Source organism: Bidens hawaiensis, unplaced genomic scaffold (assembly GCF_021521415.1).
Source record: "Bidens hawaiensis isolate Kalapana, Puna unplaced genomic scaffold, B.hawaiensis_p1.1 tig00015542_1, whole genome shotgun sequence".
Lineage (NCBI taxonomy): Eukaryota > Viridiplantae > Streptophyta > Magnoliopsida > Asterales > Asteraceae > Bidens > Bidens hawaiensis.
Window position 1 is genome coordinate 413,291 of NW_027492388.1, and position 15,463 is coordinate 428,753.

At 37.2% G+C, this 15,463-nt stretch overlaps 1 protein-coding gene and 2 pseudogenes across 2 annotated transcripts; all 3 read right to left on the reverse strand.

Annotated features, from left to right (window-relative positions):
* Positions 1-536: 536 nt before the first annotated feature.
* On the reverse strand, positions 537-2,525 carry LOC143549323 (serine carboxypeptidase 1-like). The gene is made up of 8 exons (XM_077040241.1): positions 2,150-2,525; positions 1,970-2,077; positions 1,622-1,893; positions 1,302-1,547; positions 1,128-1,234; positions 969-1,064; positions 789-894; positions 537-708 (listed from the first exon to the last, which is right to left on the reverse strand). The coding sequence occupies exons 1-8, from the start codon at positions 2,520-2,522 to the stop codon at positions 565-567; spliced, it is 1,452 nt and encodes a 483-aa protein (XP_076896356.1). The 5' UTR covers positions 2,523-2,525; the 3' UTR covers positions 537-564.
* Positions 2,526-2,699: 174 nt separating this feature from the next.
* On the reverse strand, positions 2,700-4,520 carry LOC143549324 (pentatricopeptide repeat-containing protein At2g15690, mitochondrial pseudogene; annotated as a pseudogene).
* Positions 4,521-7,803: 3,283 nt separating this feature from the next.
* Positions 7,804-14,978, reverse strand: LOC143549336 (autophagy-related protein 2-like; annotated as a pseudogene). The gene is made up of 13 exons (XR_013138125.1): positions 14,757-14,978; positions 13,484-14,445; positions 13,258-13,400; positions 13,033-13,169; positions 10,210-12,934; positions 10,007-10,119; positions 9,773-9,926; positions 9,569-9,682; positions 9,376-9,483; positions 9,147-9,279; positions 8,829-9,028; positions 8,203-8,399; positions 7,804-8,123 (listed from the first exon to the last, which is right to left on the reverse strand). The product of XR_013138125.1 is annotated as an autophagy-related protein 2-like (transcript).
* Between the last annotated feature and the right edge of the window lie 485 nt (positions 14,979-15,463).

Consider the following 15,463-nt stretch of genomic DNA (forward strand, 5'->3'; position numbering starts at 1 on the left):
AATTGGAGATAATTATCTATTTTATTTATTAGGTAGAGATGGAATTTTGTTTGATAGATAAATAGGAGTTGTGTGCGACTCTAATTGTAATCGAGCCTCTATATAGCCCCAAAGAATTCATGTTAGGGTTAAGAGAATTGATCAAGTTTTGAGTTATTTTCTTGATTAATAAAACTGGTGAGTTGTGCCAAATATATTCTCGTGTTTAATTCGATCTGGGCTTTTACTCTTGGTGACTCCAAGAGTCCGAGGCAGGACAAAATCAGTTACCCATATCAATAAGTGGTGGGACAGTACGGCTTGTCCTCGAGCACCCAAGGGTGCCGCATGCATAGGGCCTTGAAGACAACTAGCTTAGCTTGAACACCACACACCATTTATCCAAATTTTGTACCACCACTCATTTATGTCAACTTTTCATGGTATATTGCACATGTAAAATTGATACCAACTAGAAGATAAAAACATCATGGATGTAATACAACTTATGATAACTCACATCAAAGTTACTGCTTGAACCCATGTGTGTGGATCAATCTTAACATACTATTCTTCAAGTTTTAGTTAGTGATTAGGAGGAAGCTTTCCCTCCAAGAAAGAAGTGAAGACTGCTAGCGCACGCCCTGGTTGGTAGCTTGGCACGAAATGCCCAGATCCTCTTATGGTCACAAATGTCAGGTTTTCGTATCCAACAACATATCCACTAACCTAAATAACATAAGCAAGTTTCAATATATCACTTAATAATAGAAACTATTTACATAAGGATTGAATATAAGGCCTTTTACCTCCCCTTGGTACATCCATGGGTACCATGGCATCTTGACTGATGCTTGCAGTTTGTTTATAGAATATCGGCTTGTCGTCACTGGTACACTCCCATCCGTATCTCCACTGTGATTTTATATTTTTTGTTATGTTATAGTCAGTTAGGTATATACACACAGACATATACTGTTTTAAGTCACCTGTAGATCCAAACACTTATTCCACTCGCCATTAGTTCCTGAATCACAGGCAACACTGTAAAAGGCATGTCTTTCCAGTGTAGACCGATGAATTTACTACATTCAAATACAAAATCTTTTAGCTAGATGAACATCTTTGAGATTAAAAGTTAGTCTTACTTGCAAGATTCCCACTGAACCGGTTTTGCATGAAGCGACTGTTGCACGAGAGGAGTGTTCAGGTATCCGAGAATATAAGTGTCAGTGCATGGATCAAATCCTGATATCTGTATCAATTATGTGAAGTATTTAGATTACAGTCCTCCAAAAATGTGTATTTAGGTTAAATCTTACTGATGGAGTGCTATTGCTGAATGGTGAGCATAAAGGGGTATAGATATCATAGGGGAAGAAGTTGCTCAGAGCAGCGCGTGTCTGATATTGATAGTCAAGACATGCATCTGTTACGGTTGCACCCTCAGAAAAATTGCAGTTGGAAATGATTCCTTCATGGATTTCATCTGAAATTAACGAGTGTGTCCAGAAATAATCAAACATTCCTGTGTATCGTGTTTCATAATCAACGTATGCATTCCCAATCTGAAGCATAACATGCACATGTTCATTCTTCACTTTGGTATCAACAAAAAGTTACTAGTAAATCCAATACTTACAGCAATTCCTTTAAGGTTAATGACAGTTTGTTTAGTGATCTTGTTGTTTTGAAGAATTAACTGCGCGAGTTGAGGCACATAATGCCCAGCATAGCTTTCTCCCGTTATGTAAAAATCTCTAGTTTTGTATTCCGGGAATCTGTCTAACCAGTTAACTAGAAACGTGTATGAGTCTTTTGTGGTTTGTTTGTCTCCGGTTTTATAATCGGAAGACGTGTTTGAGCAAGAAAATCCAACTCCAGCCGGGGACTCCAAGAACAAGACATTTGCGACTGCAAAGATTACAATCCATCATTTAAAAAATGTTACATATATATGTATAAACACGCACACACTAAGGAGTCTTACTGCTGTTCCATGCATATTTATTACGTGACAGTGTCTTATTATCGACACTGACTCGAAACGGTCCAAGTTCCATCATGGCCCCATTTCCAAACGATGAGCAGCCCGGCCCTAGAACGGTTAATATCATTTGTTAGTTCATGAACACACTTGACATTAAAAAATTGAAAATATTATAATTACCTCCATTGAGCCAGAGTACAAGAGGATTAGTGGAAGAGTTGACCGGTGACTCTGCAAGATAGTAGAACAGTGCTCTTCCATGGATCGGGTCAACAGTTACATACCCCGAGTACTGGTCAAATTCTGTTCCGGCTGGCTGACCTGGCAACTCTGATATCTTGTCAGCATCCTTCAACCCGCCTTGTGGGCCCATGTAGACCGGTGAGGTTGGATACTCGACTGTGTTACCTTCATTGCTTGCATGATTCAATGCCGGTCTTCTTGAACGTTGGATCTTTAAAGTGTTCTCAAGAGGGTCATAACCATCGCCACCATAGCAATACACAAGCACAAGTAGACTAAAATGAATAGACAGTTGAAATCCGTTCTTCATTGATTGTAGTTATGTTGTTCTGCTATTTAGATGTTTACAGAAACATTTATATATGCATATGAATATTGTGGGAAATAACGAGGTTTGTCCTTAACCATTTTATAGTTTTTAATGATAAAAACCATGTTTCCTGTTTGGAAAACAAAAGATAACTAAGCTTCATACAAGGATGCTGGTTTTATATTACATATATAGCACTTTGTTATGCATTGATGTTATTTAATATCCGTTACTCGTCTATCATGTGTTGTTTAGCATCAAACAGTCGAGTGAAACCGTTTACAACGATAAAACTAGGATTAAATATAACAAAAGAGTAACAAACTTAATACATGAAAATGTATGTAGCAAATCATAAACCGCCAAACATCATCACTCGCCCTATTTGGCCACAATAAAACCGAATTCATTGCTAGCACTAGAACAATGATCCATCTATTAATGCTTCAAACATAACCTAGTAGATCATAACCACATCATGTTGGAGCAATAACACCTTTCACCAGTAATCTCCACAAGAACACTTTCCGTCCTTGAAATGATGAAACCTTTTATTATCTCTAACAATCAACTCCCTACCCACAATCCTTGACATAATCTTGATAGCATTGTGACAATCACCACAAACACGAAGATTCTTGATAATCCTTAACGGCGTTCTTGCTGGAGTCGATATCAACCCATAAGCGATCGCCAGCCGTTCACTATGATAAAGCAAAGCCTGCTCTTTAGCTTCTTGATCAATATCATGAAGAACATATCTAGTATCCGGTACATAGCTCTGTTCTTTATTAGCAGCCCTAAACTTTTCTTCATCTTTGTAAAGTGTCGGGTTTCTAAACTCACCAACTTACCCTCGAGCATGCTGATAGCAGTATACTTTTTAGGAAGTGGGGTTGGGATTTTCTTGGGGTCGGCTTTGGACGGGTCGAAACTGATTAATATCTCCTCGGCTCGGTCTTCAAGATCAACATCTCCATGAATTCTAGCATAGTTCATTACAGCTTCCCATATTTCTAATGTGGGTTCAAACGGAAGCTTCTCGATGTACTCCAAAGCTTCAGCAAGATGCCCCGGTTTCCCCAACACACCGATCAAACCCAAATAATGCTCCATTTTAGGGCTAATTCCATACTCTTTCTGCATCGATTCAAAATGTAGAAACGCCTCCTCAATAGCATCCGCACCAGCACAAGAGTCCAAAACCGCAAGAAAAGTCTCTTCATTCGGTTGTAACCTGAGGTTTCTCATCTGCTCATACATCTCCAACCCGTCATCCCCTAACCCGTTCCCAGCATATCCGTTAATTATACAATGCCAAGACTCCATGTTTCTCTCAGGCATATGATCGAACACCCGGCTTGCATCCACCATGCTTCCACATTTACTATACATATCAATCACTTTATGATTCAACTGCACATCCCCCCGATAACTCGACCTCAAAAAGTAATCATGCACCTTCTTAGCCTCCTCAAGCTTCTTCAATTTCCCACATAACCCAAACAGAACATTAAAACACTCAGCATCTGCAAGCTCACCTTGACCCAGTAACTCAATAGCTTCCTTAAGCTTTCCCTCTTTACACACACTCAACAAATCAACTTTCTTGACACTAGGATTAGGGTTTTGTTGCTGTGGTGGATAATTTTGAATTGGGGCTTGCGGTGGATAATTTTGAGTTTGACGGTGATTAGGGTTAGGGTTTTGGTACTGATTTTGTGGGTAAAAATTGGGCCTTTGATTGGGGTTTTGGTTGGGAACATTTGGGGGATAGTTTTGGCGAACTGGGTATCCTTGATTTGGATTATTATTATTATTCCAGTGATTGGGTTGTGGGTTCCACTGATTATTAGGGTTTGATTGAGGTTGGGAATTGAAGTGGTTTGGGGCGGCTGATGTGGAGAATGATTTGAGAGCGTTACGAGTGAAGATGGAAGAGTATAAAGATCGTACCTTGCATGAAGTGGCTCTGCGAATCGCCATTAGAGAAGCCATTGCTGAGGTTTGTGGTGTTAAACCCTAATGATTATGATTGATATGTGTGAAATGAGGTGAGAGATGGATTAATATGGGGTTCACGGGTCGGGTACGGTAGCTGCGAGTGTAAATAACGCAAATTTAGTTCAAAAAGTTCATTTTTTGCATATGGATCATCTATGTTTTCTAATTCTTGTCAATTGCATCCAAATTACTAACTTCATTAAATCGAATTGTTAAGTCAAAAGTAGACATGTCTTTTCACTTTTTCTTTATTATATATAATAATGAGCAAAGTGCCAAAATCGTCCCTGAGGTTTGGTCACATTTGCGAATTTCGTTCAAAAATATTTTTTTTTCGTAATTAGACCTTTCCAGTTGTTGCCAATTTCTTCCAAATTGTTAACTCGGTCTAAATTCAATGTTAACTCAGGGGTGTTACCGTCCTTTTACATGCTTACTACTACTACTACTACTACTATTATTATTATTATTTAGTATATGTTTGTTCGATGACATATATAACATCTCACGATTCCTATGTTTGAATTCAATATAGTATCCGTTTGTTTATTCTTCTTTATTTTAGTCATATAAAGGGTTTAGCTTAGTGTAATAATAATAATAATAACAACAACAACGTAAACAAACATGTAAAAGTACAGTAACCCCCCTGAGTCAACTTTGAATTTATACCGAGTTAACAATTTGTACGAAATTGGCAACGGTTGGGAAACATCGAGGGTCTAATTGCGAAAAAAAATACTTTTGGATGAAATTCGCAAATGTGACCAAACCCCATGGACGATTTTGGCACTTTGCTCATTATATTATATATATAATAAAGAAAGAGTGAAAAGACATCTTAACGATTCAATTTAACGGGATTAGTGATTTGAATGTAATTGACAAAAATTGGGAAACGCGGATGGTCCATATACAACAAAGTAACTTTTTGGACTAAATTGGCATTATTTGCCAAAGCACAAGAACGAAAATAACACTTTACTCTTCTCGTTTATTTTATTTTGTTCGGGTTTGATTACTTTAGTATTTGTGTTAAGCGTATCGTGTTTGGCTTTTTTTTAAATAAGATTAGACTCATTTTGGCAGCCCTAAATTATTAGCATATTGGATGGTGTGGAAGAAAGACCAAGGGGGCACACCACCACTTAGCCTTTGATACCGCATTATATCAATACAAGTGAGACACGTCTTGGAATGGAGAAGCAACAAAACAAGCATGGGTTGAGAAGGAACAAGGCAAAGTGTACCGCTACCACACGGGAACATCTTTTCGTTTGCTTTAGGTTGAGTAGTATCAGTTGGTGGTATGAGAATTGAGAATCATGAGATGCCTCACACACGAAATTAAGAAGCAACAAAGAATACTGGTATTATAAAAAGTTTTAAAACGAATAATATATTTTCTTTTTCTTTTTTTATTTGTTGAAAGTTTTCTTTAACTAACCCACCTCCCCAACACTCACTATTATAGGTATCTTGAATTCAATTTTCTATTAATTTGTCAAGTCAAACATGACATATCGATCCCATAATTTAAATAAAGTTCGGCTAAACTACATAAATTGTCTACTCTCAAATACAAACATAAAATTTAAAAAAGATTGACCTGACCTACTAACTGGGTTACAACCACCCGACTGTAAAAGAAACGATTTAAAAGCATCGAAGTGATGGAAATCCAGTGTACGATATAGGTTTCATTAAAACCTACATATTCAAATGTTTTCCTTCTTATATCGATTGGCTTTTGACTTAACAAAATATAATTGTACCAAGGGATGGCAATCTTAACCTGTTATATAATAACTATTAAAAGAGAAGTGACGGTTATCTCAGTAAATATTACTGTAGATAACATTTATAATATTTTAATAGTAATGATAGTTTTGTTAGTTACTTCGCCTTTAGTTGGCATCTTTGTAATATTACATGTATATTACTTTTGCCTTTCATAGTTGTTCATAACATCATATGCTTTCTACATGATGATTTACAGTTTCTAAAGGCCTTAGTTATATGACACATGTAATTTGTGTTTTTTTAAGTTTTTTATTATTTTTCTAACGGCTGATATTATTAAACCAAAAAAAAACTAGAGTAGTAAGAGGCTAGACAAGACACAGCAAACACCCAAAACAAGAAAATCAAAACAAAAAAACGCACAACTTTCCTAATTCAAAATTTCCCCCTATTTTTCACCCATAGAAAGCTAAGATGTTTGATGTCTTCCTTGATTTTATTAACTGAGACTCTTTTATTATAAAAAAGTGTTTCATTTCTAGCCTTCCAAATACACCAACACGCTAGAAGGATGATAGCTTTGGTTTATCTTATCAACTCCAGGTGAATAGGTCATATTAAAAGCATACACCGAGTTTATGCCACACCAACTACTAATGAATTGTCATATTACGTAGCACATGAACCGCCGATTCGTTTTCTTCGTATAGCGGGCACCATTTTATTTCATTCACAACATTCCTTTTGAAGAGAGCATCCGATATCGCGATTCTACCCATATTGCGCCCGCCATCCAAAGAGGTTGATCTTCAATGGAACCCACCTATTTTGTAGTGAATCGGCCCTCTTTTCCAAAGTGCCCATTTCCACCTACGCCCCCGGCAATCATCCCAAAATTTTTGTAGTTCTAGAGAGGTGGAAGGCTCAATAATCCAGGTCCAATTAACTGAAGACCCTCCATCGTTTTCTCTCTAATCGTGCACCTTTTGTTTCTCTCCAAATTAAACAGCAACGGGAATTTTTGCACACCCCCCAACCTACCTGTCCAAAATAAGGTTTGAGTGCCATCTCCCACCACACCCTCTTGTGATGGCTTTAAGTTTTGCATTTAGTAAATAAATAAATGATTTAATATACAGAATGTTTTGTTTGTTTTTAATTTTATTTAATTCATCACGAGCAACTAGTTCTTCAACTAATGCCTAAACGTTGAAAAAGAATGCCAGGTTAAGTTTGTCCAAACTGACCCGTTTCTGCGGACAGTCACAAAACCTTACCCGACAACCCATATAAAGGACAAACCAACTTCTATACCATCAAGCTTCTAGCCTTTTTTGATCAGACCCGTTTTAACCTGTAACCCAACATGGCAAGTCTATCCTGCCAAACTTTCGGTCTACAGTAATAATCAAGCTTTATAACAGTCCGGTTTATAAATTATGTACAAAAAATAATGTGGAACTTTATACAACTTGAGAATTCAAGAGATACAAGATATGAATAGATAATTTTTAATATGATTAATATCTACAAAAACTCCATCAGAATATGAAGCTGGCCTACCCTGGCCTCAATAACAATCATAAACAAACCATTCCAATGAACTGTGACAGGGATAATCTGCACAATAGCTAGCCTTTCCAGGGAGTCATCAATCCAATTTAACCAATACCAAAATTACCACTTGTCATTCCCTTCGAGTGCCCATCATTCATCTTGTTTCTTGCTAAACAAGTTAGCTAGCTTGTTAGTTTCACACTTTAATATAACCTATTGTATGCATATTAACGTCTCTCAGCCTGAGTCGTGCCTAAATATTTATCTATTGAATCTTTCTTGTGCTCCGGATCAAGACTGTAAAAAATAAATCTCGGTCAGTTTATTTGCTGTCATGGGCTTAATTAATGATATCAACATAAAGAGAGAAACCGACCTGTTTCTAGCACCAAGAAGAGCCGAGTGAACCGCACGTGCAGCAGCTGAAGCAGGAGCTATGGCGGCTCCAGGAGCCGCCTGAACAGCAGTGCACAAAGCCGAACCTACACCGGCCCCACGTTGATACTTTTTCAGAGGCGCTTGGACTAAAGCAGCAGCCGATTTTCCTAGACCGTCACCCATGGTCTCTAAAGCCTGTCATCAAGTAAATCAAGTCATAATCAACTTATACATACATATAATGTGTCTGTAAACACATACACGTATATAGATGCACATAAAGATGTATATACATATACATATATGATCGGTAAAAATTGTAAAACAAACAAAAACATATTAAAAAATTAGTTTAGTGATTTGTATGTACAACAACAACCACCATACCCAGTATAAATCCCACCAATAGCAAAACTGTTAGCGGGGTCTGGGGAGGGTGTATGTACAACACACACATATATGATTTGTATGTAAGAAGTAAAAATTTTAAAATACGTGAACCATTGATAAAAAAATTGAATTTAAGTTTTTCTTTTTCTTTTGGTTCTCGCAATAATTTACTGTTTTGTAATGAACCTATCCCTATATATGTGTGTGTGTGTGTTTGTGTTGTTGACTAATTACCTGCTGTATTCCTTGACGGGCATCTTTAGGCTGACTGGATCTTGCATTATTAGGATTTACTCGCATATGTATAGGTGAGGACGGGGGACTGGTTGAAACTATGTCCTCTGCCTGGACAAGGATAGCATGGGCCCCGGCTGCTAAATGTGCTCCAAGTCCAATAGCCTCAAGTGATACACTTCTCAAAAATGCAATTGTACCTGCTCAAATTTTGATGATTTAACATAAAACAAATCAACATATATTTACAAAAAAATAAAAAAAAAAGAAGGGAAAAAAAAATGAAAGCAATGGCCATTTTATATATTTATTACATACCTCTTTGTATACCCTTGACTATTCTGCGATCTTTCTTATAGTTTTTCACGGGTAAAGAAACTAACTTTGCAGCACTAGAACCGACAGCAACCAGTGACCTAATTGGCGGAAGGCCTTTCAACAGTTTATGAATCTGTAAACAATACAACCATATATATATATTATATAGAAAGTAACATTACATGTGGATACCCCTATAGATATGATAGTTATATAATAAGTCTAATACCTGATTTTGAGAAATATCTTCCAACCACTCGCCAATAATTGTCTCGCACACACTGCTCCAACCGTAAACACCAACAGATTCAACATGTTTCAGTTTTAACTCTACTCCCTGAGGAAGTAAATAATGGGTTACTTGTTTAGTTGTATATTATCGGGTTTTACTATTACCTTGAAATCAAGAATATTACTATTACCTTCCATTGAAATACATTAACAAGTTCCACAAACTTCCCATGGCCTAATGCAACTAAGTCCACATGAGAAGGAATGTAGTCAACCCGAATGACAACAGGTGATATGCTAAACTTCTGAAACAATAATACAACCAAGATTGAGCAAATGAGCACATTAATAATAAAAGATAAACACGTATGCATAAATAATTAAATGTAACTTGCCTGAAAAAATGGAAGTAGCGCCTCTGCGGATATATCGGTTTCAGGTATATCTTGAGGATGATCAGATAAGTTTTTTCCTCCAAAGAAACTGATTAGGAATTCAAGGTGGCTTTGATGAAGATGCAAACGCATCGGAAGCACTGCAATTTGTAACCTAAAAAATACTCGATACATTTAAATAAGAATTAAAAAACAATAGAAAATATTAAAAAGTAATAAGAAATCTAAACTTACCGATATTCCTCAAGAGGGGTTGAAGGATGCGGTCTAACAGATTCTAAATCTAGTTTCAATGCTCTAGAACGTGATTCTCGTGGCCGATCTTTCGATTGATAACAACCAAGAACCTGAAAAAACATTAAAAGGTAAATTAAAAAACTTATACAAAAAACAAAATGCACGATGATCAATATTCTTGATTTTAGAATCTTGCTGACCTGTACCCAGGGTGCACCTTTGCTGACGTCATTAAGAGAAAAATCTTGAACCGAAAGCGACATCTTAGAAACACATATTTCACCATCAGGGAATATATTGCATCGGAGACCTAATTTAGACAATGCAAACTCTAAACAAACCGCTTTATTCCTCGTATATTCCCAGTCAGAACCCGCATAAAGTGTCCACCTTACATCAATATTCTTTAAAACGACAAGACCCTTAACTTTTACATTCCCAGTTTGTGAAACAGAATCTTGGGTTCCAACAAGTCTGGAACTGGTTTTTTCACAAATACCTAAAACATGATCCTCAACAATGTTCAGCAGTGAATCACCGTACCATCCACTTCCAGTTTGAGCCTCGGGGTCCTTAACAGTTGCTGACTTGGCGCTCTGTGACGGGCAGGAGTCAGATAAGAAATACCCGTCTATTAACTCTGGAAATATTGCATGTGAAGACAAGGTTTCTATATTACCCGGTCCCGAGACAGGAACCGACACTTTAGCAGATGACTTGTGTGACAAGTTAAATGTTTCTTCACATATTTCATCCATTAAGTTGACTGTAAACACTTCTTGATTTGTGTCGGAACTTGATGACGTGGAATGTTTACTTAACGCCAGCTTATAATTGTCCCACCGAGTCTGCAAATGCACCATCGACTCTTCAACATCGGGAGCAAAAATCTGCTGGATCTGAGCTGCAAGACGACCGAATCCAAACGTGGAATCTTGACAAGTTTCTAGAACAATGTGGGAATCGGAACATTTTAATTCCCATTCACACCTGTTCTTACAATCAGTTCTTAAAACCGCTTCAAGGTGTGACCCTTCCACCACTTTCACATACCCGTTATTTCTAAGAGTTTGCTCGTTGTACGACCCGTTAAGATTCTTGACCCCCGACTCTTCACAAAGCAGCAAACCCAGATCGTGAGCTTTGATTTCATAGTCCGTCTCAAACACGTTTAAAAGTTTTAAACTTGATGCTGCTAAAAGAGCACCAACGCACAGTTCTTGAAAAGAATTGTTGTGACTCGAGTATGGTTCATAACTCAAGCCAATATCGATCAAATTAAGAACGAATGAAGAAGACCCAGAACTTCTAGACTCTTCATTCTTAGAACCGTCACCTTCAAGACTAAAAAATGATATGATGGTACCGAACCAATCCAAACGACACCCAACCGCAACAATAGTAGCACACTTTATATTTACAGATATTTGACTCGCAAGCGTGTCTGGGTCCCACATGTGTATGATGTCGGACCCTGGAAACCGAGAAGACAATATATTTGATCCATCACCGTTCCCACGTCCCCGATTTGACTTGTCACAAGAGATAAGAAGAAACTGCTTACCAGGAACTCCTGTGGTGGATCCCCACAGATCACCCTCACCGTGGGCCACCCAAAGAAAGTTAGCACCCGATATTCCACCTGTATTTGATACAGTCAGCAAGTCAAATTTTAAAACTTTTTAACCTTAAATTGCACCAAGATCCTGGAAGCTCGCTCTGAATTGAGGCCTTAATATTCTCCACTGGTGATACACTAACAGAAATCTCAAGAAGATCGCATTCCACGATAACTGACAATTGAGATAACTGATTTTCTGTAGTTACAACCGGATCTGGTGATATGCACGATAACCAAATAGTGACTTGGTGTAAATGGTCATGCAAAGTTTGATATAATGAACGGTCCAGATTGATAGTGACGGGTGCAAGATTCACATGAAGAATAAAAGAAGAGCTGGAAACTAATTCTTCACGTGTTCGGTAATTAACGTCTTCCATATCTTTAGTGGTAGTTACAAACGCAAACCCATGGCTTTTTCCTTTGGATCTATTATTCCTGCTAGTAGTACCGCCTGAACTAGCAACAACCTTGGCCCGTTTTGTGATCCATGGGCCTGTAACAGCATTGTCTTGCCAAATCATGCTGATAACAGAAGGATGACCAGTTTTATCAAACACAGTTAAAACCCTTTCGGCTTGAAATTTAAGCTTAGTATTTGATGAAACAAAGTAAACCGAAACATTTCCCACGTTTATATGCAAAGAACTCGAAACCGTCACACGAAATCGGTCTCTCGATCGAGTTTTTCTATCTTTTATACCCGCTGGAGACGAAAGATCAATGACAATAAACTTGTTCCAAGATAAGTAATTTTTGTAACTTCCATAACATTCAATCTTTTCACACGGGAAACATAACACGAGTCTTGCATCCATAAGTGAAATGTTGCCTCTTATTGTTTCTTTAGGTGAACCTTTTAAGCTATCATCTGGAGATATAGAGAGATCCTTTTTGCCATATCTTTTAACCGAATTTTCAATTTCTTTAAAAAAATCCAAAGCCGTGCTTATAAGTTGAAAATTAACCCAAAAAATTAGTGGTGGGAGATTTAGTGAAAACGATTTTGGCCCAGGTTTAATATCTCGGGAAACTGAAGGTGAGATATATCGAAACCGCGTGACGGAAGAAAATTTGAGCAACAAAACCTTCGCCACGTCACTCCTGTAAATACCTCTTCCTTCTCTTGGATGGGTGCTAGAATACACCGTGTGATTGTTTAAGAAGCCTAAAGGAGGACAAGCGCGTTCAACTTCATCTTGTTTGTTTTTTATCAGTTGAAATTGCAGACTGTGATTACCAAAACAATCAGAAACTTCAAGATTGTAGACTGTTGCTTCAAAGTTCGACTCTTGAGGACAGACCTGTTGACCTTATCAAATTATGAACTTAGTATGAACATAACGATTGAACATTTGCAAAAGTTTAAAGAAAAACTTGATTTGAAAATAAAATTCATTACCTGCAACACAAGCTGCATGTCATTGATATCTGCGTTTATATAATGTACGTCTTTCTTCTCGTCGTCATCCACAAATGAAAACATAATCATAATCTGTGTGATCCTTGCTTTGAGACTGGTTTCAACATGTTTCTGCTCTGCATCACGATTAGAAAAAAAAGGAATAAATTAAAGTTTAAAACCTCTAAAGATATCACAAAAATTGTAAATTTGTAAGGCACGTACCAATATATAGCGACCCAGAAGCAAGATTTGATGCAGCAGTTATTGCACTGAAAACCGAGCATGTCCAGTTCCACATCCCACTATTCCCCAATGCAGATTGTGAACTTCTCAATTCATCAAAACATTCAAAAAATTGATCCACACTGTAATACGATGGGACCAACTACAAGTTAGCAAAACTGACGTCAACTATACAAATATATAAAAGTATTGAGAGTATATATACCTGGCCCCAAATTCTGATTCTTCATTTTTTTGTTCTTGGTCAGGGATGGCAGATGATGTCATCCAGTCGGATATTAAATGTGAGCTTCGCAACAACGCGTTAAATACGGAATCTTTTTCAATGGGAGAATATGAATCAGGTTTTTGAGAAGAAAACTCAAATGAACCATGAGATGATGAGACACTGTGGTATATAGATTCCGTGGGTTTGTTATGCATAAAACTCTTGCGATCTTTATCAAGTTCCTCAAAAACATTCATGAAATGCATAACACTTTTCATGGAACTCGGTTGTAATCTTAACTCTAAAGGATCAATATTCACATCAGCATCCAATTTTCTGATATCTAGAGAACCGTTCTTCCATGGTATGCTAAGTTTAATCGTCCCTGAAACTCCACCTTTTTGCCCTGTAATGACAGGCGTCGTTGCATTACCGTCCGGTCGAATAAACTCAAGTGTCCCCGCATCGAATTTCACAAAGTTTGTAAGCCGACTTAACCCGAGAAACCCGTCAACCGTCTGCTGACTTTTCGAGTCAACATCATCAGAAATCCCGGTCCCGCATTCCACCTCACCAAACCTCAAAATCAAAGTTGTTGAACACCGTTTTCCATCCGGTTCTTCAGGCAGATCTAGAGCAACGATTAGTTTTCTAACTTTGACATGAAAGCTTGTAAGCAACCATTTAACCATTTTAGCAATAGTTTTAACACCTTCATGAAGATCAACAGTACTAGTTGCCATACTACTGTTAACCGCTTCATGTCCAGGTGTCACAAACTCATCTTGACCTGACGTAGAGGCTTCATTCACGATATGTGAATCTCTTTTCTGGCCCGGACCGACTACAATCTCAAGTTCATCCAACTCAATCTCACAATTTCTATTCTTCCATGGAAGCTTAACAGTTAGGGCTCCAATAGATCCTTCTTTCACAACCAAAATAGATGATCCACCAAACTGAAAACACAATTGTAAATGCATCAAATGCTTCATACTCTAAACTCTATAACTATCATCAATTTAAAAACTACTTTACATTCAAAATTAAAGTTCATAATCATAACCTAACTATCATAACAGATTAGGTCAATTTCATGACACAATCAAACTCTATTGTTTAACTATTACCAATTTATTCAAAACTAAAGTTCATAACCTAAATTACCTCAACAAATGACATCAATTTCATATCACAATCAGATTCTAAACTTAACTTAACTTACGAAACCCTAAATTAACAATACGAAAACACAATTCGAAAGACAAACCTTGTGATTAATAAAATCAACATTAATGGCCAAATCAGAGAGCTGAATGGTGCCGTTAGTAAGTTGAACATCAAGGTGATCGAGATCAATATCACCGAGAATGAATTGCCCTAATTTCTTCTTCAATAAGAACTTGCAAATCTTCTTCACGGCTAACCGTGAGAACACAGCCTCAGCCGATTTAGCAAAGTTCCAGGAGAACATGACGATGATGATGATGATGATGATTTAACGAGATCGAGTGATAAAATTAGGGTTTTGGAAATTGAGAAAGACGAAAGGTTTGGCGTCCATCCAAACAGAAAGAAAGATTAGGATGAATGAATAATGATTGAAAACAAAGACTTTGGATGTTGGATATTATTATTTTGATTTGATGGATTTGTGAAACTTCCAAGTTTTGTATGGAGACTTGCTTGGAATCTTTTTATCTTATTTATCGGGCACCATTTGATTTTTCCACACACCATTCCATTTCAAGTGAGGTTTAATATAGGGTGTGTGGATAGCCAAAGCGTGTGTGAATAACATATCCCAATTAATTATCATGCATCCATTCCGTTCTATGATAATTGATAAGATATTTGTATTTTCAAATACAATACCGTAACTATGTGGCTTTTCTCTTTTAAAAAGTTGTGATGTGTGACCTTATGTTTTGTTAGGAAATTAATTTTTCTTTCCAAAAAAAAACAACGGTTTTGTTC

Excerpts from the sequence above, each read along its gene's own strand:
- LOC143549323 (XM_077040241.1), bottom strand. The coding sequence starts at position 2,522 with ATGAAGAACGGATTTCAACTGTCTATTCATTTTAGTCTACTTGTGCTT. Across the intron at positions 2,078-2,149 it reads TGTACTCTGGCTCAATGGAG|GGCCGGGCTGCTCATCGTTT; the intron begins GTAATTATAATA and ends TAACCGTTCTAG. Across the intron at positions 1,235-1,301 it reads TCAGCAATAGCACTCCATCA|ATATCAGGATTTGATCCATG; the intron begins GTAAGATTTAAC and ends TAATTGATACAG.